At 36.4% G+C, this 26903-nt stretch overlaps 3 protein-coding genes across 9 annotated transcripts; 1 reads left to right on the top strand and 2 right to left on the bottom strand.

Annotated features, from left to right (window-relative positions):
- Positions 1-832: 832 nt before the first annotated feature.
- LOC106160737 (uncharacterized) lies at positions 833-7829 on the top strand. 3 transcript variants are annotated; one of them, XM_013537406.2, is made up of 10 exons: positions 833-902; positions 1079-1186; positions 1506-1826; positions 2705-2815; positions 2964-3146; positions 3530-3679; positions 3898-4118; positions 5029-5140; positions 5357-5451; positions 7670-7808. In XM_013537406.2, the coding sequence occupies exons 1-10, from the start codon at positions 872-874 to the stop codon at positions 7745-7747; spliced, it is 1410 nt and encodes a 469-aa protein (XP_013392860.2). In that variant the 5' UTR covers positions 833-871; the 3' UTR covers positions 7748-7808. The 3 variants fall into 3 exon arrangements, with proteins under 3 accessions (XP_013392860.2, XP_013392859.2, XP_023931441.2); XM_013537405.2 differs by having other exon boundaries at positions 1076-1186; XM_024075673.2 differs by lacking the exon at positions 5357-5451 and having other exon boundaries at positions 1076-1186; positions 7670-7829.
- A 389-nt stretch (positions 7830-8218) lies between these two features.
- On the bottom strand, positions 8219-13735 carry LOC106160738 (basigin). 3 transcript variants are annotated; one of them, XM_087001662.1, is made up of 7 exons: positions 12067-13735; positions 11189-11497; positions 10296-10505; positions 10013-10096; positions 9539-9814; positions 9102-9246; positions 8219-8734 (listed from the first exon to the last, which is right to left on the bottom strand). In XM_087001662.1, exons 1-7 carry the CDS (start codon positions 12152-12154, stop codon positions 8698-8700), a joined length of 1149 nt encoding a protein of 382 aa, XP_086857788.1. In that variant the 5' UTR covers positions 12155-13735; the 3' UTR covers positions 8219-8697. The 3 variants fall into 3 exon arrangements, with proteins under 3 accessions (XP_086857788.1, XP_013392861.2, XP_013392862.2); XM_013537407.3 differs by having other exon boundaries at positions 9539-9829; positions 12067-13724; XM_013537408.3 differs by lacking the exon at positions 11189-11497 and having other exon boundaries at positions 9539-9829; positions 12067-13729.
- A 3050-nt stretch (positions 13736-16785) lies between these two features.
- On the bottom strand, positions 16786-26889 carry LOC106160775 (neuroplastin). 3 transcript variants are annotated; one of them, XM_087016506.1, is made up of 9 exons: positions 26701-26884; positions 24878-24907; positions 22859-23164; positions 22416-22625; positions 22100-22186; positions 21596-21886; positions 21048-21180; positions 20239-20309; positions 16786-18566 (listed from the first exon to the last, which is right to left on the bottom strand). In XM_087016506.1, the coding sequence occupies exons 1-8, from the start codon at positions 26759-26761 to the stop codon at positions 20258-20260; spliced, it is 1170 nt and encodes a 389-aa protein (XP_086872632.1). In that variant the 5' UTR covers positions 26762-26884; the 3' UTR covers positions 16786-18566; positions 20239-20257. The 3 variants fall into 3 exon arrangements, with proteins under 3 accessions (XP_086872632.1, XP_013392944.1, XP_013392945.1); XM_013537490.2 differs by lacking the exon at positions 20239-20309 and having other exon boundaries at positions 26701-26883; XM_013537491.2 differs by lacking the exons at positions 20239-20309; positions 24878-24907 and having other exon boundaries at positions 26701-26889.
- Positions 26890-26903: the final 14 nt, after the last annotated feature.

Below are 26903 nucleotides of genomic sequence, written 5' to 3'. Positions count from 1 at the left end.
TTGTTATGAATGGGACTATGATGTTTGTGGTACACTGAGATGGAGGAGACATAACTAATGTGGCTAGCTGAATTTCAGTACACTGAAACATTTTAATGTATTTTGAACGTTTATTTCTAATTCCCTGGCGATCTTTGTGGTGTACAGTGACGTTGATTCAGGAAAATTATGGTTGAACAGTTATTTTTTTTCATTAAAACAGTTCTTTAAAAACAACCTTAGATCACTAAAAACATACAGAATGCCACTATGAAATGCCACACAAACACAGAGCCAAGTTTTCTGAATTTTTCCATAGTAAAGGTTTATTTTCCGTGGTAGTGAGATGTAGACGATCAAGTGTCATTTTAGATGGAAGCCATTTTTAGATCAATTTGATCAATTTGCCACGACACGCTAAATATTTATTGGATGCCCTAATCAAGTATTTCATAACTTCTGAGTGATTTTTACATCAAGACGTTTGGAAAAAAATTTAAACGCAAAAATTCTCATAGAGTGTCTTAAAGAGATTTTTTCCATGCCAGAAGACTTCAAAGTTGTTTTCGTTAACAAAACCAGTGGTTGAGTGGTTTGGATATAGATAGAAACGACTGAATATATTAAAATCTAGTTTTCTAATTGCGACGGCTGAATTCATGGTTGCGACAGAGGCGCCTGCAGCTGCAGCAATTTGAATAATATCCGCATATTTCACGCAGTAACAACGGTTCCATACAGGTTTTGATTTAAATGTAGTAACCTCCGAGGTGATATGATTGTCATAATAAAAATGCGTATCTATATGCTTTTTAATGTAGTTTTTATTCATACTTAGCAAAACTCATTCAATCACAATGTTTAGAATACACGCTATTTTGGAGCAAAGACGATGCTGGCGCTTCCGGGCTTTTCGCTCAGTAGTAAGTAAATAAGTTAAAACAGTTCGATTTTTCGAATTATCCGAACTGAGATTAGTAATAACGCCATTAAGCAAAAAAGAGGCCTATATACACAGATATTGTGTCGGAATACATGCCAGAAAATTTGGTTAAATTTCTGAAACTGTGAAAAATGTGAGATTGATATTTTCCAGCAGTTCTCGTTTGTTTGGCCTGGATACCGCAGTCTCATCAGGCAGTTATCACTCTTGAGGATATAGCCAATAAATGCCACCTTCCTGCTGATGAATATGGCCCATATACCGGTAAGTGATATGTTTAACCGACAAGCTAAAATAGCAGCGGAAAAAAAAGATGAAAAACAAGTGCTAGCACACCCATGACAAACATTATCAGTGAGGTAAATTACATTTGAATTCATCAGCAAAGTATCATGTCAGATTGACTGAAATCTTACGCACGTGTTTGAACTTAAATTGAAGGAGTTTTAATGGCAGATTCGTTCTTAATGTCCCTCCTCAAATGAAGATGGGGTTGTTAAGGTGTCTGTTTTTTGCCTTATTATTTGAAGTCCAATGATCAACTTATTTATCTATCTAATCATTTTTTTTTATTGAAATTAAGAATTTTGTCGAAAATGCATCGAGGAGAGAAACGGCGTTGGCCACTACGAGTTTCCCTGCGACTGCAAATATTACTTGCAGTGTACGCTTCCGGAGGTAGACCAGCAGAAAGGAACAACATTGGTGAAAGCTGCCAAGAGGCAATGTCCTCCTGGGACTCTATATGACAGAGGGGCGGCAACTTGTGTCCATTGCTCGGTAGCTCAATGTATTGGAAGTCGATTGGTTAGCGAAACGCCTCCTTTCAATGACGTCGAAGGTCCTTTGACACCTGCCAAAGCACGTAATGTGTACTCACAACAGTGCCAACCGAAGTGGGGAGGTGAGTGTGGCATATTTCATTGGGCTGATTAAAGGGCGGCGAAATATCTGATTTGTCGTCCAGAAATATTTGATATGGAAATTCAATTTAAAAAACATACTCTTTGAAAGTATGTTTAGATTATCAATTTTTATCATGATCGATTGATCCTAAGCCAAGTATGAATGCTATTTCATTTATGGTGCAACATAGTAGTTTCGTACTTAAAAGGGTAGAACGTCTGTTCTAGAAACACATTATCCATAATAAGAAAGATACATTACAATATTTTTATAAGATCCAGATGGCGTCGTGTCACATAGTCGAGCTTAAAAGACTCAGAGAAATCCAGCAGAAGGGGTTTATTCTACCTATTGTTTAAGTTGTGAGAGTCAATACATTGGAGAAACATAGAGAAATATATACGTTAGAGTCATAGAACACAGAGAAGAAGTTGAAATAGGAAATGAAGGAAAAATTACGCCATAGAACAACAAAGAAAACAAAGGAAATGTGGTCATCAGCCATCACGGAGCACACAGGTCAGGAAAACCATATCATGGACTGGGAGAATGCTAAGTTTCCACAAACGGAAATTGATTAGAGAAACAGAGGTATAAAAGAAGCCATATGGATAAAATGCACACCGAACAATCTTAACAGATAGCCTAAGAGACAGAGACAGATCCACTCACCCGCATGGGGGGGGGGGGGGGGGGGGGGGGGGGGACGGTATAAATATAGCAGATGACCCATCGAAATATTTCACGTGAATGATAAAAATTTGTAATTAGTTTGTGACAAAAGAGCATTTTCATTGCTATGGTCTACCAAACTGTTGAAACTAAAACATCTCACATGTATTTGTTAAGAATATGGACATTTTGATTTCAATTTAGGATCCACCTGGCCAGTTGCTACGAGTTGTGAAATAATCACTGACCTTGATGACTATTTTGCAACTGATGTCAGTAAGAAACGAAAAAAGAGGTCTTTCCCATGGCCGCCAGGTGAGTAAGCTGTTACTCTTCAAACGGCTGAGAAATTCATTCACGCTTTGAAAACTGAATGTCTTCAACCCATATGGGAAATAGCTTGAATGTCTTAAACATCAACGCATTTTACCTTTTTGGATGGATCTTGCAAACATCATTTTAGGATGCTGTTGTACACCTGGCATGGCGAAATGCCGTCACAGAACACGTCCTGATTTGTACGTGTATCGAATTTGTTCGTCGTGTTGGACCACGAACTGTGAAGATACGTGCTGGAAGCGCTACTACTGCAGCATGGATGAGTCCGTTATCCTGGATACTGATAAATGTCTTTGTGTCGCACAGCGTAAGTTTGCAAATAGAATATTTCATAAGATGTCCTTGTTTATGTGTTTATGTGTATTTCAGTTCCATTATCATTCAGAGAGCCTAAGGTTTCTTCGAATATATGGAATGTTGCACAGTTAACGAGTCAATTGCGTATAGTCAAGGTAGTCCAACGAAAACATAGATAAAGTAATTTTTTGATATTGTCCTTTACACGCAAAACCCTGTACAAATAGACAAAAAATGCCGTAAATGTTGGAGTGATTTCTTGATTATTATCATAATTTCTCATGTGAAGTCGTCCCCTTGTGGGCATGTGAAATATTTGACTTTCAGTGTCTAAGATTAAATGGAATGTATTGTACTGTGTCGTAACTTGACTTTGAAATTTAATATTTCCAGCAAAGGGTCCCATTGTGCTTTTTGACTTCGAGTATCCCATGCCGTTTATCAGCGTAATAGACGCTGTGCCAGCTGATGCAGTTGATGTACATATAAAATTGGAACCATCCTGGTCCCACGTGGCAACATTTGGATCTCTTTCCCCGTCAGGTAAAGGGGTGTCTCCTGGAGACGTGGCGTGGGCGTTTTCCATAAAAGAGTTAAAATGAATTGCCTGATTAATTTAGTGTCTCTGTTATATCTTTATCTTTGTTCTAGTTTTTTACATGAACGACTTGTGTTACTTTGGGCTTCAAAGGGTTCCTCAGAATTACATCGACATTTAACATTTTTACCTTTTCTCAAATCGAACTTTCTTTGAATTTTAGGAGGACTTGAAATATCTAGGTTCAACTTGTATAACTGGGGAAATTACTTGACAGTTACCTTCCGGTACAAACCAGAAGAGCCCATTAAAAACGAAGACAGAGAGCTGATTAACAATGGCAACTGTGAATACCCGCCTTCAATCCGATTCTACACCCACGGCAAAATACTTCGGTGTCGTGTTCGAAGTGGTGGGTACTCTCCACAAACCGCCAATTTAGAGGTAAATAATGTATTTTAAATCAAAATGTCATGGTCAAAAGTTATTTTATCAAAGTATCATAGTCAGTTGAAAGGGCATACCTCTTGCGTGTTGAAAGGTAGTATATTGGGTGGTTAAAGAATTTATATTGATTACCAAATTACAATTTTTTAGAAATTTAAATTTCTCAAACTTGTGATTTATGCCACCCTTTTGACACAACACATGCCACTGAATACAATGTCAGACTCTCTTGTGTAACCGTTCCAATGGATAAACAATTGCTGTCTGCATATATAGCGGATTGAGTTAAGAATTGTAGCGTCCATGAGATACATCGTAAATTCAAGTAGGATCATTCTACAAAAAGGGGATATTTGAGTTGCGTCAGTAGCGCAGACATTATGTGAAATATTGGAACAACTTTTTCATGCCACTTCTTAATTTCTCTACATATCGCATGTTTTAATAGTATAAAACAGAAAATATAATAGGGCAAGGTCAAAATTGTGCAAATATTACACAAAGTGTGGGCGTCACTGACAGGACTCCAAAGTTTTCTTTCTTGTGAAATGTCTCCAACGCAATCCATTTACGCACCAAAGATAGAACTTTAAGCTACATTCCCTGGGAAGTTTTTTGGAGAAAAATCATGAAACAAAGTTGGTGAAATAAAATTTTGAACACCCTATGCATATAAGTCAGAGAGTAATTTCATCAGTTATAAGAATAATATGTTATAATATGTTATAAGAATAAAGTAACTTTTTCGTCAATCAACAACTGAATATTGAAATCAACAGCTAAATATTGGAGGTAAGTTATTCCTATGCATATAAGTATGTGTACCGGCATCAGCGTACACATTGGCATATACGCACAAAAGTAAACAGGTATTGTATGTGTGAACAACATTTTTTCACATTTTCAGCTTCCGACTAGTTCTCATGTTGTAGGGGTAGTGCTGACATATAAATATGGTAGTTTGGCACTTTATATCAAAGATGGCAGCAACGAATACTCCAAGGGAAGTTTTCTCTATGGTAAGGAAATCTTCCGTCTTTCAAAATTTGTTCCTTGGATTGAAAAAATTCATTTAACAATTTCAGTTGAGATATTTTCCTGTGATGAGAGTGTCATTACTTAGGTTTCACCTTCGTGCACTCACTGAGTATTAGCATTTACTGAGTTTGCATGCTTATGATTTCTACGTAATGTTGTAAATAAATATCATAGGATGCATGCTGTCAATATTTTAGGGTACCTTGCCACAACCCCTGCACCTCTGAATATAGGAGGGGGGTTGTTTTGTAACAACGGCTGCTCATTGGGATTTCTTGGATGGATAGACGATGTACGTTTATTACTCTGTTTCTTTTATTGTATTTAATGAATAAAAATTCATGGTTGTAGCCCTCCTTCACGACCTTCCGGTGCCGGTGTAACGAAACTGAGGGTCCGTGTGACAGAAAGTCTTCCCTCCATATAGTAAGGGTTAACCTGATCTAAGTGGGTCAAAATCTAGGGCGAGGCTCACCTGTACAAATGAATGGGAAGCGGACTCTCTGTTATGGGGGGCTCTCTGTCACGTTACGAAATCATAATGAATTTCGTAGCTTTCAAACCGTTTCAGAGTTTGAACTGTTTTCTTTGAAGATCTGGAATAATCTTATCTGATTTTTTAAATCCACACGATTATATATATATATATATGGTTTGTCCTCTTGTCTTTTTTGTCTAAGAAAGAGTCAAAAAACTTTTTTAGAATTTTTTCTTATTGATTATCTTTATTTTAATTGGTTTTATGTGCGAATTAGGTTCTTTATATAGGGTTACTACTTACTATGGAATATTATTTTTTGGCGAGTAAATTTTCTACAAAATATTTATTTTCTCTCCAAATACTTTAAATCCAAAACTGAGGTGTCACTCCATGTGTAGCTAGGTGTGTTACCTAATTACCACACAACTCTCGGAACAATTGATGCATGCAGTTGCATGTTCTGTGGTCAGAAATGTGAGGGGTGGTCTTTTCGGCAATTTCTGCCCTTGTATAAAAACGCATGGGTTTGACCAATCTTTGGAGTGTATGTAGAGAAGCAACAAAGAGATCGCTCTGAAACTTGACAGGTACCTTAGAGAAGATATGGTTCGACAGCTAAGCAACGCATCTTACTATGGAATGCTTGCTCTCAGAGAAAATGGCCAGAAAAGGACAGCCATTGCCAGGCAATGCAACATTTATCAGGAACCGTTAGTTAAGTTCTCCAATGAAATGCTACAACAGGGGCACCTACTCCAATACCTCGACCAGGGTGTCCGCGTATCACACCAAGAAGACAAGATCGCCTTCTCCTAAGAGTGCGCCGTGCTGGTCGTACAAAGACAGCCAGTGTCCTCAGGTCCCACGTTTCCAGGTCCCTCGTGAACAAGAGATTACTGCAAGCCGGTATTTTGCACGAAGACCAGTAGGGAAACCACTGTTAACAGCATGTCATATACAGCGACGTATGCAATGGGCTGGGGACCACGTGCGTTTGCAGCCAAAACACTTGAATCACGTCGTTTTCGGTGATTAGGCTAGATATGGAGTTTTTAGGGTTGACGGTCGAATCCCTGTCCGCCGACGTGTACGAGAGGCATAAAACGATGATTGTGTACTGCCTAGGGTGCAAGCAGGGGGTGGTAACGTCTCTGTTTGGGGAAATTTTCATGCCGGTGCCCAGAACCATTTTGTTTTTCTAGGAGGCAACCTCAACCAGGGTTCCTACAGAGACATTGTACAGCAAACAATGCTTTAATCTGTAAGAGCCATCTTCAGGAACAACTTTGTGTACCAATACGACTGCACAAACTCACACCGAGCGCTCAGAATCACTGTTTTTCTTCGAAACCAATGGGTTCAGCAACTGCCCTGGCCTGCAAACTCCCCAGATATGAACCCATTTGAAAATCTGTGGTCGGCAGTAACTCACAGAATTAATAGCTATGGTCATCGGCCGGTAAATAGTAATGAACTGCGACAGGCAAATATCAATGCGTGGAATGATATCCCCATCATCTAAAAAAATTGTCACAGGGTATGCCATGTAGGATGAGGGCGCTGCAAGCGGCTGCTGGAGGCCGTACCCGCTGTTGATGACTTTTCATAATTTACTGTAATGATTCCTTTGACTGTGTAACATATCACTGTCCGTAGGCTATAATTTTCTTTAATATCTTAGCTCTAAATTAATACTGACATCAAACTGTAGATATGGTTTTTTCTGGGGGTGTTCTTTTCTTTTGAATGAGATCTTATGTCAGATTTGATATTATTGACCAAAATATCTCATAATAGAAGACTGGATATTTTTATCACTCAATGACATACTTTTTTGATGAATCAAGTCCAAAAAAAATTAATCGACACTCAAAAATAACAATGATAAAAAATATTCCATATTAAATAGTAACCCTGTATATTGGTAATTGTGTTCTTAAGTACTTGTTTTTGGTGTAAAGTCTTTTTAAGAGATTTGACTTAAAGACTTAAAATAAATGTATTATTGTTATTATTTATTATTCTTTAGGTTCAAGTCTACGACCGCGTTCTATCTCCTAGCGAAATCACAAGAACTTTAAACGGAGAAACAAACATTCTTGGCTGAGGAGTAGAAAAATGACGAGACGAAGAATAAAGTTACATTTGAAGAAGACGCAAGAGCAGTACGTCTAAGAAATAACATCTACGTGCTGCTAAGCCTTTTTACCGGTCTTTACGTTTAACAGTCATGGAAAAAACGCATTCTTTTTAAATCCATGTATTTATCTATTGTCAACAATTATTCAAAAATATGAACGCTACCTTACGCTATATATATATATATATATATATATATATATATATATCTTTAAGAACAATAAATTTAAAACGTTTGCAGCTTACGGATGAAATATGGTACTGAAATATTCATGTAGTCATGAAATATAGCCTACTTCCTAAATTCCGATTGATGCAAATGTAACGAGTAGGATTCTTCTGTGAAAACTTTTAATGTTCAGGCACTATGGAAGTATGAATAAAGGCAAAGATAAAGATAAATCTTTCAGTTTAAAAACAACTAAACGAACGATAGCAAAATAAACAGAAAACATCTAAAGGAACATATACAAAATTAAAGAAGACATAAAAATAGAGCCTAAACCATACATTTAAAGTTATAAAAATTAGTATTGGTAAAAAAAATGCGCTTAAGAGTGAGTTCAATAAAGTCAGTATAATCCTTTCAAATGCACAAAGGAGGATTGTCAATTAAGTAGCCGATTTAGTTGATGGCCGGTGAAATGACACATTCGTGTTGTATTGTGGAAGAGAAAAAATGATGATCGAAATCAGGTGCTGCAGCTAGTGTTTCAATAGATATGGACGCTATACTGGTATAGTCGAATGCAGCAAGACCAAAAATAATGCAAAAATCTTGAGCCATTTGAGTGATGCAATGTTACATGGATATCCTAGCAAGTCGCAGTTTTCATTTCATACCTGCTCAAATGCAAGTCGGCTGATTATCGCAACAATTTTTTATTGGCACATCGTGTCTTGGCATGTCTCTCCTTTCTATGCTTTGGCACTGCCCTGTTCTGTGTTAGCCAGCCTGGAATAATGAAAATTCATATTAAAGATTCCCAAAAATTTCAAAAAAGAACACTTGGTATTTTTTCTGATAATTAATCCAGTTGGCAAATGGCATTTCAATACACCAAAAACATTTCTATTTATATTTAATCCATGAAAGTCCTCAAACTTTTGATTGTAGTTGTGGGCTATTTAATGTGATAAGGTAGGAATTGTCCGGGAGGGGGGGGGGCACAGGTGAGGGGGTTGTCACAGAATGGAAAAGAACATAGGTAAATTAAATGGAATCAATATATTCTGGACATAAATATTCAAGTGTGCGTAAATTTAACAGGAAATAAATTCTATTCACTAGTGGGTTACACGAGCGCTTTCAAAAAACTTACGATTTCCCCAGAACTAGTTTCTCTTGTTCTCTTTCATTTTTCTTTAATTCCCTGGTGAGGTATCTATCATAAATATTTGCAATTATCGCTAAAAGGAAAACTTCAGCAACGATTCCTAAAAAAACCCAGACAGCAGCATACCAGTCTGTAAGGGAAATGATATAAAGTATGAGATGTGTAAATTATGAATACTACTTTTTGCCCATGAAAGTAGCACAGCAGCCGATTAACATTTCTAGGATCAACAACAATCCGTTTATCGATCGACAAGACTTGGTAATCTGCATCTGATTAAAGTACGTGCATAGCATTACCTATATTCACAACAAAACGACATCTATAATCCGTATAGCAGATGTACTCAATACAACACATTATGTGTATGTGTAACATTAGATCTTGAAATCAAATAAGATATCATGGAGTACTCTCCGTACCTAATACGACCACGTTTATCGACCTCGTTGATGAAGCCCCATAGCTGTTCTCCACATAACAGAAATAACTTCCGGAATCGTTCATGGCAACAGTTTTCACGTGAAGAGAAGCGTTTTGATAAGAGCGAAAGGCCCCCAGCTCAACCCGCCCGTCTACAGTCAACGAGGAATTGCCCTTTAACCACTTAACATGTTGAATTCCGTCTCCCCGGATTCTGCATTGCAGTGTCATCCCGTCTCCCTCTGTCACTCTGATCTCTTCACTTTCGAAGCTCTCTACTAATGGAAGCACTGTGAGAAGAATATAAGACAATAAAGGTAAGGATATTTGAAATTAAAGATGAAAAAATCGAATAGAGTTTCGCCTATTCAGAATTCAATTGCACACTTTCGGCTGTTAACTATTGTCAAAATTGCATTTTATCCTGTCACTGGTAAAAAGTCTCCTTTTAAATATTACACTTTAAGTCTTACCATAAACGCTTACAGTTTGCCTCAATGTTTCGTTCACTTCATTCAATCTAAGTGTACAAGTATAATCCCCAGCGTCAGCTTCTTCTAAAATTACAATAAGTGATACATCTACACAGCTACATAGGTTTATGATTAAAGAACAATTCCCATTATCTAAACTACTGTTTTTCATGAAATTCGGTTATTTTAAAATTTTAGATTTGAATACAGTAAGTTTGAACGAAAAAGATATGGTAGGAAAATAAATATACAAGTAAAAACGAAACTTAAGAAATACATTTACCTGCATACTTGATGACTAAGGTGTTGTTTTGGTCAAATGTGTGATATTTCCCTTGATGCCAGCCATGGGATGCTTTTATGGGTTGATCTTTGAAATACCATTTTATCGGCTTATACTGATAAGGGGTGAGCTTGGACGACACCCTGCAGCCGATGGTAATGGGTTCTAGACGTTCTTTTGTCAGACTGAGATAGCCAGGGGATGGTATTACTGAAATTTGTTTGAAAAAATGAGTGTCAAACTTTTAGAATCATCACGAGGACACTTCCACAAGATGGTATAACCCCCTCTCTCTCTCACACACACACACACACACACACACACACACACATGCGCACGCACTCGTGTTAATATTGGCCCTTTATTGAGACAAAAGTAAAACCAAAGGACGCAGATACGCAATATTAGACTACTGTGCATGAATATGACTACGTTATTTAGCAAATTACAGTGAGTGGTTGCGTCAATCATAGACACAGATAAGGGAATAATGTGGATAAATGGTACTTAGTGTATAATGCAATCTATATGTACCCAGTAAGCATAATTCGCTAAGGTTTTTCATTTAAGTCCCAGCTTGATGAACAATATATCCGTCTCTTCACTGCAGAATTAGATTTCTGTCTACGCTTTCCCCAGCAATGTTATCTGTCATTAATAACTAAGTTAACTGACGCCAGAGGAATATCGAATTCCCACTCTAAGTATATGGCTCGAAGAATGATGGGGGGGGGGTGCTAAATGCATGGTTGAGATGCGTTTCCTCAGTACTGCAAAATACCTCATTCGTCACAATTTAACAAAACAATATTTTAGCCCTTCTTTATGTTCTTGATATCTTGGATGTGCACAGTGAAGCGTATTAGCTATCAAGAAGATTTCATGGCGCTTACGTGATATCACTGTAATATTTAGTGTCTGACTATTTCCTGCTCTGTCCTGACACGTGTATAAACCGCCCTGCTCCTCTGTCACGCATTCCCAGTAGAGTTCACTTGTGGTGAGACCCGTTGTGGTTTGTGTTGACGTGATGCTTAACATGTCATGGTCTGACTTTAAGGTCTCTCCATTAAAACTCCACTGTAATGGACTATTATGAGACTGGCCTGAAACACACGACAACACGATCGACGTCCCTGCCAATACATAGCGTTTCCCCGCTTCAGGTACCAGACTGCGAACCCGCAGTGCTGACACGCTCTCTGAAATGTTTCCAAATTAATTGGTTTCTATTGAGAGAAACTATAAACCTGTACACAAGAAAATAATGTTATTCTCCTAGTTTTCGCCAACCACTCGAAAAGACATGATCACGACAGTTTTTAATAGTTATTGGTAAAAGACGTAAACTATTGACAACTGAAAAATTCATTACATAAATTCATTCAACGTTCATTCCATAAATCAAGGACTCAAAAAGCAACACGTTGAAAAAAGCCATTATATAAACATTGATTTATCAGCAAAGAATATGGTAAATACATGATAAAGACTACATCCAGGAGACAGTTGACTAATGAAAGACCACGTTACAATATCTGCCTTACATGAAAGCACACACACACACACACACACATACACACACACACACACACGTACAGATAGAAAAAAAACACGGAAAACGGAAAATCATAACAGTATTCTCATATTATCAGGTCAAAAAACAATACCCCAACCCCCACATTAACAATGAACCGCGATTTATTTTCATTGCTTTCAAAAAGCACGTAGGTAAAATCTCGTCAAGAATATTAAACAATCCCACACTCACCTTGAGTTGATTCAATGATGAATGTGAACAAAAGCCATATCCCGGTGCCTACACTGTAGACGTAACGTATTCTTAACTCCGACTGCATTCTGTATTGATCTAAAAGCGTCTGCTGATCAAGTAGGAAGGGCACGCAGACTTAAGCACAACGGCATAAAATTGCCTCTAAGAACTTGATATTTTCCTGGAAATCCCGCTTACACAGAGACCTACATGTAGCTCCGTCGCATTTGGGATCAATTGCGCTCTCGTATGACACCCAGGCCAGGGCATTCAACCAAATTTTGTTAAACATGTTATTATTCATGTGGTCAAATTAACTGAAATCAAGTCCGTTTACATTTTTGTATTGCATAACACTTGAGCCAATAAAAAAATCAGATTCAAATTTACGGAGAAACGTGAGCTGGTTTATATCCTTTCACTTGACTTCAATTAAATAATATGTAAATAAGTAAAATCAATTATTTTGAATTTAACACTTCAAACCATGTCCAAGAGAATATGTCCAGGTCCCCGGGGAGCATTTATTTCTGCAAGCACCTGAATGTGGAATTAACATGGCATAAAAACCATTACGTTGTGCGTCATTACACCCTATATCATGGCTCACGCAGTACATTGTTTGACCTTGGAAATCAGAATGATTGGTTACAAGAAAAAAAATGCAATATTATTTGAACTTAAGGTTATTCTCCGGAGATACCTGCTGTGATATTGAATGTGCGCGTGACTAACAAGCGGATGCACCTAGTCGAGTTTCCAAAATGCTAACCCTGCAATGTCTTTACCTGTAATTTTGTTTTTACAGGAACGTGTTTTATGGCCTGAGTAGCAAAATAAGCTCGGTTGCTTCTTCTGAGATATTCAGCATTTTTCAAGAAGGGAGCCAACTCGTGACATATTACAGCCATCAGCTCCATCTTAACCCATCAAAATTTTTTATAAAGTGCCTTATAGCAATGTACTGGTATATAGAAAATAAATAGAAGTCGGTGCGCATTCATATATGCACAAAAAAGCGTTTCTGTTGTGGGTGACTTTATTCATTTCATTAGCAGAGCACATTCATCATTGGCCTATGTAGAAATTAAACAAAATCATTTTTAAAAATTGTCCAATTTTGAGAAAAGCAAAATGGCCGCCAATATAATACAATTTTGTGACACTTAGTTCACCTGACGAAGGAAACCTCCCCTTATTATCAGTATCCCTCTGCCGTCTTCGATAAAGGTGACACAAGTTTCAATGATCACTGGAAATCACCTTTATTATCAGTATGTCGCTGTCGTTTCCAGCAAAGACGGGGGCCTGATCACAGAGAGGGTAGATGTTCAAATCCTTAAAACATATTTGAGCCTCTCTTATATGAGTGTTCTCAATCCAGAGGTTTAATGGTACCGGGGGTATATGTCAGACGTGCAGGGAGTATATGTCAGACTAGCAAGAGAAGACTCAAATTCAGTTGAGGGCCACTGATGAATAACTTACCCACTAAAGTGTTTCTCAACTGGTGGTGCTAAATGAGTAGGTATGTGGTATGGAGAGGCATTCTGTGGTGAAGGCCACTGAACGTTTATTGTCTCACTTCAGAATTATGTACCATCACCAGGCAATGTACAATACTATTTTTTCGTAAAAAGAAACCTATTCGGCTTAATCAACATGATATGATTTTAGTGCCAGCAAGACAAACACATGGAGCCAACCCGAGCCGACAGTGGACTTGAAAAAAAAAAAAGCCCACACTGTATGCATTTGCACGTAGACGTCCAGCAAATCCAGCATTTCCCGATAACTCAGCTTTTGTCTGAGTTGAAAAAATACAATCGTACATTATTTTCCAGACAAAAAAAGTCTCACATGTTTTTTTTTTCACGCCAACAAATGAACAGAGGATATCGTGCGCTGGCAGACACTTAATAGGCCCACCTCTGCATGGGTTTCTTTTTAACTTATTTTCATCAAATCAAAAAGAATTTGAATCCGCAAATCTAACGTTCATGATCATGATTGATTAAGCATTGATTGTTAATTCATAGGGGAAATCACTCATGGTTCTCAGTCCAACGGTTAATGAGTATATAATGTAAAAGAATTAGTACCGTATGTAAGTAAACGAGTGCCATATTGTTACCAGCAAAAAATTCTATATTTAGCCCAAAATTTTCATACATACTTAAAAAACTGAGATGATGCCCACTGCACTAAATGGAGATAACCCCGGAAGCTGGTTATTTTTAAATCACAGTGAACATATTATATATATCAAAGGCGGAGATAGTTTTGAATAAACAATGTATGTCATAGTTTCATGTTCAGCACATCAAAAGGAATAAAGATGACGATTTAGAATGATAAATGTAACATTCTTTCCGTTAGGGGAGAAATATGTGAAAGCCGTGTTATGTTGGCCATCTTTGATATCCGTTTGCATTTTATTGTCTGTACAGAGCCATTTCAGGTCCAACGACCATGAAAGCCAGTACGTATGGACTCTATGCCATGCCAGTACATCAAAGATTCATAAGATTTCTCAATTCCTATATTACCAAATCATGTTTCAAAGAAATAATGAGTTCATGTGCTTGAAATTGTGACGTTTTCTTTGTTTGAAATCTCTTTTTTTTTACTAATTAATTAAAAAATATGTACGTTGTAATGACAACTGAGATGATGCCCACTGCACTAAATGGAAATAACCCCGGTAGCTGGTTATTTTTAAATCACAATGAACATATTATATATATCAAAGGCGGAGATAGTTTTGAATAAACAATGTCGGAAATAAACTAATTCTTTGGCTCTTTTTTACTTACTCCATGTATTTGGGCAGTCATTTCTTTGAGTGGCAACACGACTAACCGGAAGGTAGGAAAGGGCGGGAGTTAATTTTCATTTTATTGGCCTAACACATCATGTCCGATATCTTAAGAATGAAACGTCTCCCGCTAATTTTCGCGTGGCAGCCAAATATTGCCAAACTCGTGCTAAACGCACTTGAACCTATACCGAACTCACTCACAATGGGATGATACTCAAAGCAAGTAAAAACTATATGCTGTAGATGTCGCCAGTTGCCATTCTATGTTGCAATGTGATAAGTGGAATTGATTCGATTGCATTCATTCTGTTAAAACACGGGTTTACAGGTTACATGGATCTACATCGATCTACTGTACCAACTTGTCAGTATATTAGGCCCTATGAATTAGTTGCTTTTGATACTTGAAGATCAATGTAGGTCCCATCATTCCTACGTGACAACGTCTGTAATGTGTCTAACGAATGAATTTTTAGATCACCAACTCAAAGGCAAACGCGACTGAACAGCATATTACGTCTGAAGCAAAGAGAAAAGACGTTTAAATCAGAACACCTGTCACTTTGTTGGCTAGCAGCGAAACTTATTTATTCTCATTTTTCAAAGATTAATGAGGCGTGCAACATACCAGAGTAACCTATGGATCTGGCAGATAAACGTCTGCCACAGGGAAGATAAATGGAGTTGTTTTTTAATAGTTTAACCATTACCTGTGTTAAGTGATTGGGTAGTGCGAATATTTGTGTTGAATTAGCCTGGGAAAGATAAAATTTTGCGACATACTTGGAACTTTATTTTGAAAGACAATCCACATTCGTAAGATAGGGTTATTACCTACATCAAGTGTCATGTACTTATCTCTGAATAATCATTTTTTGTGTCTACTTATCTTTACTGGCACCTGATTGACTTGTGCCGGAAGTGACGTGTAGTGGTGTAAGACTTAAAGCTGAGTGGTCTTTTTTAGCTGGAGGTGAATGGGAATGAAGACGTGGGCTTGGAGAAAAAAGCAGTTATTCTAACAACACGGTAAGATAACATTTCATCTTTATGCATTTGGGGCAGAGAAATACGTAGAAACAATAGGCACATGATATGAAAACGTGTCACGGAACTTGAAGGTCCATCTGACATGAAATTCCACATATAATTCTTTTCCCTTTACGCTCTTTGTCGCGCTGGCAGTCGATGCAGCATGTATTTCAAAACAAGTTGTCTGCAAATTAACCACGATTTTGCACCCTCAAGTTCCGTGTCACGTTTTCATATCATGTGCCTATTATTTCTACAAGTATTCTGTTCAACCATGTTGTTTGAAAAACTGCTTTTTTCTCAGAGTCCATGTCTTCTCTTCCGTTCACCTCCAGCTAAAAATGACCACTCAGCTTTACGTCTTACACCACTACACGTCACCTCCGGCACAATTCTGACCAATGCTGATCTTCTCCGGTACCCTTTATTGGACGTACTAATCTTGGGTTAAGATAGACTAAACTTTAGGCTTTAAGTTTTCACTTATTGTTGAAATAAATTACTTTGATGGAACAGGCCTTAATGCCCGTTACTTAAAACAGTTGGAAGTTAGTTTCCTTGTCAGTACACTCGAAGTGACAAAATATCGAAGGAACTTCGTGTGAATAAGGCGGATGCCAAGTTGAACAGACTTCTGACTACTCAATGAGTCCAAATGTATTTTCCATGTTAAAACAACTTTTAACAATTTCTTTAGAGTTCCCTTTTATCCCATTTTTTCTGCTGTGGAGGAGACTAGCATTCCAACGTTGGTTATTCAACTTCGTAGACAATCAACCTGATGGCAGTTTTGTTCCGATAATCGGGTTTCATCTGTGAATGCTCAACCTCGAAAGGCTCAGACTTAACATGTCAAATGCATCTGAGGGATGTATCAATTAACATTTATTATATTGCACAAAAAATTATACAAATTTGAAAACATCCTTGGTATATATATATACATACTATATATATAAATTAGTCTAAGAGATCACACTGTGTGCACATGGTAAGCTTAAAATCAAATAATTCACTTTGCCCAAAATTAAAATACAGCGTATACTTGTTACCCAGTTAGAAATAACAGGATGGTTAAAGCTAATATAGGTTGGTACTCAACATATAATTGCATATATTCAGGCATACATAATAATTAATCCCTACAGTGCTAATGTTTATACTAAACAGATATTAAGTTTGAAAATAGATGATAATGCTAGATGGCTTGAGAAGCTACCATCATTTTAACACCGTAAAATATACTTAAAGGATTAATAGGCATATTCAATCCTAATATTTTCAAGTATTTTTTACAATGTTCTAGAAATGCATTATTTTTTTTAGGTTGTCAATATTTCTCGAGTCATAAAAAGCCAAACGTGAGGTAGCATTCCCAAGAGCGATTAAGCAGTTTTCAAGTTTTATATTCTAAAATGTAACAACATACCACTTCCTTCTTTTTCACCATAAGTAGCGGTCTCTCTTGCCATAAAAAAATTAAAACACATTTCAAAGTTCATATAACTTCTAAATTTCAAATTTTACTCAAACTCGACATTTTTTTCATTTCATCTGCAAACTTTTTACACATTGTATCACAAGCACCATACTACTAATTATACTGGTAACTTCAGATGATCAACAAAAATTACTTTCTTTGCTAGGCTTCGTATTTGATATAACTGCAAGACAATGGACATTCAGATTTTTATGTACAAAGAAGTGATAAAAACAAAAACAATCCTAACAATGAAAGAATAAAAAACACTTTAAAAAAACTATATTTCACCTACTTCTGATTATCTTAAGATGTTGAAATATCCAATTAATAGTGCATAAAAACGTGCTTCAAATGCGCAAGTCTATTTTTGAGTCTTCAAGTAACTATTGCCTGATGAAACTCAAGCTTACTGCATATAAATTTTATGTTTACAAATATACAAGTTGCAGACAGAATCACAATATCAGTTTGTGATCTAAACTTTCCATTTTCTGTGATTCATGGTGATATAATATCAAACAGGAACTACTAGGCACTAATCATTCACATTTAAGGAAATGACACAGTATATTTACAAATAAATGCACAATGCAGACGACTAAAAAGTCAACAACACAACACAATTTAAAGTAGCTGGATATGTTGGATTTCAAGACTATGCACTATGATGTTAACACTGTACATCCTGATACATACCTTGCCAAGCACAAAACATACATACAATCCACTTTAAACATTAAAAAAATCATTTAATATAACTAAGCAGTACACATGCAATGTAACAAAGACAATGTAGTTAATCCTATTTGAATTACCAAGCCTTACTCAAAACTTCAAAGAATGTTTCAATATTGGGAACTGTCCCACAGACTGCAACATGCCATGCTGGGACCTGGGCTTGCATATTTGTTCCTTTTTCTTCAGTGTGTTCAAAAGACAATTTAAAGTATGACAAATATAAGGGAAAAAAGAGTATAGTGCTTTGTGGCTGCAGACACTTCACCCCCACCAATACATCCTTCTTTACATGGTGTAAACCATAAGAGTAAATGACACCATCAGCTGTGGTTTTAGAGATGACTTGACTGCATGTCTTCATGGTAGTTTTAAGTCCTAACGTTGCGTTGTCTCACATCTGTGTCCTTATGATCATTGGTGAGCCTAGAAAAACAGAGCCTTATTTTTTAACGCAACTCTTTAACATTACAAACCAAACAATTAGTATTTACATAGCTGTTTTCATAAACAATCATAAAGCCAGATGTAACTTGCATCAAATCTTGAAGACTTGATTTGGATTAAAAGAGTAACATATAAATGAGTGAGAAATTAAATGAGATTGTAAGTAAGTTTGCTTGAGAATTAAAAAAAAAATTATTCTTGTAAATGGGGCGTGCTGTCGATCTTAAGTCATTTTGATGGAAATGCTCATCCCAAATGTCTACATATCTACATTGAACATTGACTAAAACACATTGCTCTTTTAAAAATAATATTAAATAAATATATTTATATATAAATATTTTAAAAATTCAATAAATACATTTTAGAAACTGCATGGTGCATCCTTTGAGCACTATAAAACAAGCCTACATCACCTGAAGCCCTTTTTCATACACATTAACATGTAAAATTCTGAAGATGGTGAAATATAACCGCAAAAAACTAAAGCCTCTATTCACCTGCATTTTTATTGTAACACAAACAACAAAGTAATACAAGCACTTGAAAAACGTCAGCTGAAATAGCCCTTTTAAGTTTCAAAAATGCGACATGTTCACACAATGCCTACTGATGCTTAATAATGCAAGACAATTGAATTTGCCATATCCATATCAAAGATAAAAGCACAACATGAAAAGGAAATGCCAGCATTTTAATTGAACCAAGATAAATTATCACTGCCAAAAAATTTGGTTGTCCTTTAAACTAAAAAGCTTACAAAATGGTTAACATCTACACATGAAGCATTTCCTCATACCTTGCAACCCCTTTTCATGCATATGCATGATCCTCTAGACCCTACAAGGTATTTCATTCCATCAGATTTTTCACTTAAAATGCTCTTTTCAACTATAACTTACATTCACCTATATACCATATTTTTAAAGCCTAATATTGAAATTGTTTACAGCAAAGCGCAAAAATGTAGATCAAGATCCTCCATCCCTTAACCTGTCTTACAGGATCACTGACAAACAATGTGGTTCACAACCTGTTTACTACTTTGTGTGACAAACTAGACAGTCACAGTCATTAAACAGAAGATCAAAGCATGCTGGCCTATAACAGGAATTTGCCTTTAGTCAAATAATGAAAATGTATTGCAATGTGAAAGATGGATACCGTCACTGCCAAGTCATTGGGGGTCAGTAGTTTTTTGTGAAAAAAAAAATTAACTGCGATTCCCAAGAACAAAGTACAGGCACCAAACAATATATCATTATAAATAGGTAAAGCAACATAGCAACCATTCTCTTTTCATTGTGTCTCAATCTATATCTCACCATAAGATTACAGTTGAAAGTAATTTAATGCCTTAAATATATCTACAACTGTAAATTGATCCCATATCTTAAAAGAGGTCAATGAAACCCATAATTATCTTTTGAAGAACATGGACAGCATTTTTTATACTTTGGATAATGAACCACATTCATTTATTGATCATCTAGGTAGTTTATTCTCCTGAGATATTAATAAATTGAAACCACTGCTGCAAAAGGACATGTTACAGAGTTTTATGAATTCATAATATGTTCTAAAGCTGACTGCCATGCTTGCAATGCAGCATGCAATGTGTCAAATAAATACCCTTTTACCAAATAAATACCATTTTTAAAATTTTTGTTTCACATATGAAATGAGTCGTGAAATGAGCTGTTGAAATGCTTAGGCTTATCACTAGAATAATGAATAAAAAAGAGAAATAAGACTGGTACATGTAATAGCTAACAGTAAAGGAAAAAGAGCAAAATGCCACAGACAACTAATCCATTAAGGTTAACAACATATCACTGAATTCTGAGTTCTCTCATAAATTTTTTAGTATATTCAATACTTGGTTTCCAATTCAATGTACCTGGTTATTGTACACAGCACAGGTGTCATTATCATAATTACAAAAAAAATATATATATATTTTAACACTGTCAATAGTTGTCAAAGTACCATTCTGACAGTGAAATTCATCACTGCCTGAGATTCTTTATTCCTAAGATTATTTTCACCATGGCGCAAACCACATTAGGGGCTGTACACATCACAGTTGATAGACCATGCGGTAAATTATTTGCTGGTCTTCTCAGTGAATTTCAATTATGATACCAGACAGACTGTACTCTCAAAACCCAAGTAGTGCACAAACAATATGTCAAACCTATCTCTGATAACCGCAAACACACCTTGTCAATGCCTACATTTTTGAGCTGCTTAAAAATAATTCATCCCTAAGTCTTATCAATGTAAGAATTACCAACAGGTTTTCACTATATATTAGCCTTTAAGGTTATTCTGAACCCAAAATGTGGAAAAATATGGGCAATTTCTTGGTCATTGTGAATCACTAAATGTTTCGAAGGGGATAATCTTTCATCTTAGGGCATCGTGGACCCTGATTATACATTTGAAGGTTAAACTTACGGTTCTTTTGCTGGTTGCTGATCCTCCTCTTCCTGCTTCTTTGCTCTCCTCTTCTCATAGATGAAGATAATAGTACACAGAATGGCTACTTCAGCACAAATACCCAGGAATGGCCACAAAGCAGCATAGCGGTCTGAAATGTCATGACAATGGCAATCATTATATATTGCTGATAAATTAGACTAGTGTGTGTAAAACTGAACTGGATACTGAAGTCACTGAGTTTTTCGCACTCTACTGCTGCATTACACAGTGATGCAATCACTAGTGAGGTTAAATCCCAGTTGATAACCAAATTCTCTCCTTAACCCCATAAGTAATCAAGTGCACAGAAAATTACCGCAAATACTTAAAAAGCCCCCCAAAAGCAACAGTCCTCTCTATGCATAACTGCATTCTTATGTCATGTTTAATCATTCTTTTCTACCATTTATCCAAAAAGCATATGAAATTATTTAGGCACCAACCAGTCCAGTGCACTCATGAAGATTAATTTAAATACATTGTAATTACACTAGAAAATAAAACACTGCAGAAATTATCAGCACCTTTAACTCGAATAAGAATTGCCTTGGAAGCACTCTCTCCTCCCTTGTTGGATGCAAAGCACTTGTATACTCCTCTATCTGGGAAGTCCAGCTTATTCATCTGCAGAGAAGCATTCTCAAAGTTTTTGTGTGGCATCAGTTTGATACGATCCCCATCAGCCACCAGAGGTTCATCATCCTTGTACCAGACCACAGTGTCCACAGGGTTCCCATAGATCTCACAGTTCACAATCACAGATTCACCCTGAACTATGTTCTTGGATCTGCTGAAGTCCGTAATCATGGGATCCACTGAAATACATACACGTTACAATGTACAAAAATGCTCATCATGCTGAATAGATTTTGAAAAATTTTCTTCTCTTCAGTAATATCAGTGCTTTATCAATAAACAGAATAGGTATCAAGTTTTGCGAAAATCAATAGCAACTTAACTGAACAACTGAGAAGACTGCTATTTTTGTCAAGATAATTTATGCATGTACTAAAAATCATAAAGCATACTTAGCAACTGGACTTTTTGGGTTAGATTCTCTTGTTTACTGCCAAGCGTCTTCACCAGGCATTCATAAGTGCCTACATCTTCCTTGGCTGAAGGAGAGGAAACCAGTTTGTATGTTATTGGAATTTTGAATGTATTACACTAATCGGGGGAAGGGCAAACTTCCCATACAGCACAAAGATATTCCAGACATTGATCTAGAACCATACAAAATTACTATGAGGTTTTCATTAATTTATAACTCACAACATTCAGAACTTGAAAAGTGAATTTGCTTGGTTTTATGTTACACGTGGGGGTCAAATATGAATAACTTACTGGCTCCAAAAATCACAAGAGAATCATTGATGTGACTGATGTTATATTTGGGTCCATCTGCATTCACCCTCTGCAGATCTATTCTCTTGTCATCGAAGTACCACTCCAGCTGCTGGTACTGGCCAGCTCCTAACCCTTCTACTTCACATCTCAGGGTGATGTCCTGAGGGGTGGTCAGGCTGGAGTTTAACTCACCCTCTCTTGGAGTAACTGGAATTGTTCATTGATTTTCAGTTGCCATTTATTCCCCCATGATACTCAAAGCAGTATTTCAATTTATACAGTTCTCAAGACTAAGCACCATTCAAACATAATTGTATGCATTATTTTAATAATTATAATTTAAAAATAAAATTATGTTAAACTGACTTGTTGCATAATCCTAGTGAAAAACACCTACATATATATATATGTATATACTCAACAAGTTTAGCTTTCCTTACTCTGTACTACATTCACATCCTTCCGCCCCTGGTTTTGGTTTTGGTCTTGGCACAAAAAGGTCCCAGACTGTGCTAATGTCACATTTTCCCACTTAAGTGTAGTACGTGTGTTTTGAGAGCTGCCAGAGATCTGCTCTATCTTCAATGTGCCTACAGCTCCTGCATCTAGACGCTCCCCATTCAGAGTCCAGTGCAGGGACCGCTCATTAGCTACATTGATCTGACAATCTAGCTCAATGGTTTCTCCTGCTAAAATGTTTCTGTGTCCCCTGGCAGGGTTGATGCTGGTAACATAAACTTCAACACCTACAAATTAAAACTGTGGCATCAGCAAGTGATCTCTCTATGCATTTTGAAAAAAAAAAATGAAGTGGTAGATCATTGCCACAATCATAATTAGCCCTTCTTTAAAAATAGTTCTTCAGCTCTCAGATTGCAAGAATTGTACACATTGAAATGAAAGTGCGAGGGGGAGACAAATTTAAATATTGGCTGAAGCACAATCAAGGTCAAAAAGGAGAAAAAATCTTATGTCCTCATATCACATATTGGAAAACTGAACATTTATTTCAACAATAAGGATATTTTATAAATTTCCAGAAAATAAAACTATATCCCATCTTCATATGTAACAAAGTCCCAAGAGTCAGAGTTTTTGATTACATGATGATGATGTGAGACCCTGATATACACGACTTACTAGTAATGATTCAGTATTTTAAAACATCGGATATGACCAGGCCTTACTTTTACAAAAAAAGCATTGATCAGAAGAACCACGGAAAACTCTTTCTTACTACCGACAGCATTTTAAAATTGAAATTAAAACTGGTTTATCAAAGTTTCAAAATAAAACAACTGAAAACTTATAAAGTAATAATTTTTTCGTTAAATTCGCAGGATTTCTTATTTTTTAAAATAAACATGGTTATGTGCAAAAGGGGGGGGGGGGGTAAATACTTAATAATATTTTTGTCTGGATTAGAGAGAAATTAAACACAACTCTAAGACAACATATTTCTAAAGTGAAACTGATACAGATTTGAATGTGCAGCCAAGCTTATCAGCACTTTATGCACTCATTGCCTTAGCTAGTCTCAGATATGCTGGCTGTATCTCAACTGATCAGTCTGTACCCATGTTTACCCAGCATACTTATATCATGACAAATGGGATGCATGCTCCATGAACTGCCCTTGGTGAAGGTTAAAAGGTGTTATGTAATCTGCTCACATCTTCCAAGTCTTTATCAAGAATCAATAGAAATTTCAGCATATAGATCAGTAAACACATTGGCATAAACTTCATTATCACACCAATTGGAAACACCTGCCCATCCACAAGGATAATAGTTACATTATTGATTTGAAGGGGGAGATGTATGGATGGGTAGAAAATGTGCTTGTCAAAAAAATAGCATTACCCACTCTATTTAGAATTCACATGGTGCAGTCTCTCCAATCTCTTTCTTTCTGTGTAGGTTATTCATGCAGCATATTCAAGCTATCAGACACTATAAATAGAAGGCACACTTGGTTTTGTCCAGTTCAAACTAGTTCACCTCTTCCTTGGCACAAAAGATTATTATTAAAGAGCACATGACGCACAATGCCCATTGAGGCACATGTGCCAGCAAGCTGCTTTTAGTCATAGCAAAAAACAAAGCTTTTTCACATATTTTTCTTGAAGAATTTTTTATGGCATGTAATACAAACAAGTGTTTGAATAATAAATCAATAAGCTTGTAAATATATTTTATTTATTGCAATATTGATTTACAAAAACATGCATTAAACAGTTCACAAATAGGGCAAAGGCAATAACATTTTAGACAAAAAACAAAAAACAAAACGGTAAATATGTCAGCATGACATCATCTCATTTTCTCAAAGGTTATTCACAAAGCTATTTTTTCTCTTTAAGATTATACAAATCTTCAAACATAGCAGAGGGGGTTAAGACTGCAGGTATTGCAGTTCATACACAGCATGGTTGAGGATATATATATATAGCTCTCACCTAAATCCAATGCTCCTCCATCAGAGCTACCTGTAGAGTGAAACCTTATACTATGCAAAATGTTCTCAGAAAGCCGAATTAATGCTATCAATTAAGAGACAAGAAAACAGTTTCTCTGATATCATGGTGGGGTTGCACTGCACCACCTGCCTTGTTTCTCTACTTATGTCAGTTTATTTTTGTCACCATATCCTTGTTCTGAACAATTACCACTAAAAATGGGGCCATTTGTGATAGGGATCTTAAATGAACCAAGAAGGGAACAAAGAAATGAACCACATGGGAAGCTCTTTCAAGGGAACAAAAAAAAAGAACATATGAATTTATTGAAATACTTACTCCTAATTCTTTCACCATAAGCACAGTTTTAACACTCTTAGACCGCATTCACAACAAGTTGAGCCATGGCTCTACAAAGTCACGAACTAAATATGGCAGATATACATGAAAGGAAAACCGCCTAATCTTTTAATAGTCTCTCCGCCTCTCACACGCCTCCCCATGTGTCATCCCAATGGAGCCACAGGGATGACGCATGGGGAGGCCTGAGAGGCGGAGAGACTATTAAAAGATTAGGCGGCTTTTCTTTCATGTATGTCCGCCATATTAAGTTCGTGACTTTGTAGAGCCATGGCTCAACTCGTTGTGAATGCGGTCTTAGATGGACTAGTCTACAGTATTTTACTCTCCAATTAGCATATACCCTTTAATACCTCTGATTTCATAAAAAACACAAAATATACATTTGTTACCATTTTAAACTCTCTTGAACTGTATTGCTAGGAATGGAAAGATTTAAATGAAACAAATGCATGGAATGACCGATAACATAATTCACGTTTCAAACACTACACTTGCAAGTGCTTTGATTTCCAAGAGGAAAAACTCTGATATTTAGAATGGAGAAAAATATCTACCAAAGTGTTTTTGCTTTAGTCATTTTTAAGTAAATGGAAGCAAGAGCATTGTTCTAATTGTAACATATCAGGTTCATATTCATTCATGTTTCAAGGGCCCAGAAAACTTTGTTTTCAAAATTTAAACAAGATTGAAATAGTTCAAATATATTGCTTCGTGCCAAACGTCACCTGATGAGACACTAATTCTGAACTATAGTGGAATACTGGAATTACAGAAGTGTGGAACAAACCCTGTCATTAAATATGCATGTTAACAATTTAGAGGAAAAAAAATGCAATATTTTTACAATTATTAGGATCATTTAATTAGCTGTGACAATTTTTCAAATAGTTCAAGCAAGGGGTAATGTGAAAACAAATTACTACTTTGTAATACAATAACAATATCTTATTATATATTCATTTTTAAGTAAACAATGTGGATTATTACATTGCAAGGGACGTATCCATATGAAGAAGGAACTAGGAGTACCATACCATTGTCAGGTCATTGAATTTACAAACCCAATAAGCCGAGATCATTCCAACTCAATCCCAAACTTGTCCATTAACAGGCAGTTGACAAGTGGAAAATAATTTATCAAATGAGACTAGCATCAACATCATAAACATCAATATATTGTATGACCTTCAACTTCAAAGGCTTCATTCTTAAAATTCAACTTCCATGCTTCCAACACCCGTTAGTCATTTTTCTACATGACCAGCAAGCATCGACGGTAACAAGGGATTCGATTTACAAACCGTATTATAACATTTTTCATCTTAAACTTACTGAATGATAAAATTGCAACAGGGCCTTGACACGCACGAAACCCTAACCTTATTTGACCACAACCACACAATAACTTTGGAACCTCTTCCTTGCGTTTCATTTATTTTGAGGTGTTCAATTTTACTTACTTTGAACAGGAACAGCCACTAAAACAGCTAAAAGCACCGTCGCAATGTAAAGATTTGGCATAATGATTGGTGTAGCTCTAGACCAGTTGTTCTGTAGCTAAAACACCGTATTATATGACGAACCTACTGATGAGCTGAAAATTTCACAAGAAAATGGCGTATCATATGATTGGCGCATGCTCGTGGGGAGTGACGTATATATA

This window comes from Lingula anatina, chromosome 1 (assembly GCF_051362555.1).
Source record: "Lingula anatina isolate TDL-2025a chromosome 1, LinAna3.0, whole genome shotgun sequence".
Classification (NCBI taxonomy): Eukaryota; Metazoa; Brachiopoda; class Lingulata; order Lingulida; family Lingulidae; genus Lingula; species Lingula anatina.
The sequence above is the reverse complement of the archived record's forward strand: the minus strand, read 5'-3'. Positions and strand labels throughout refer to the sequence as shown.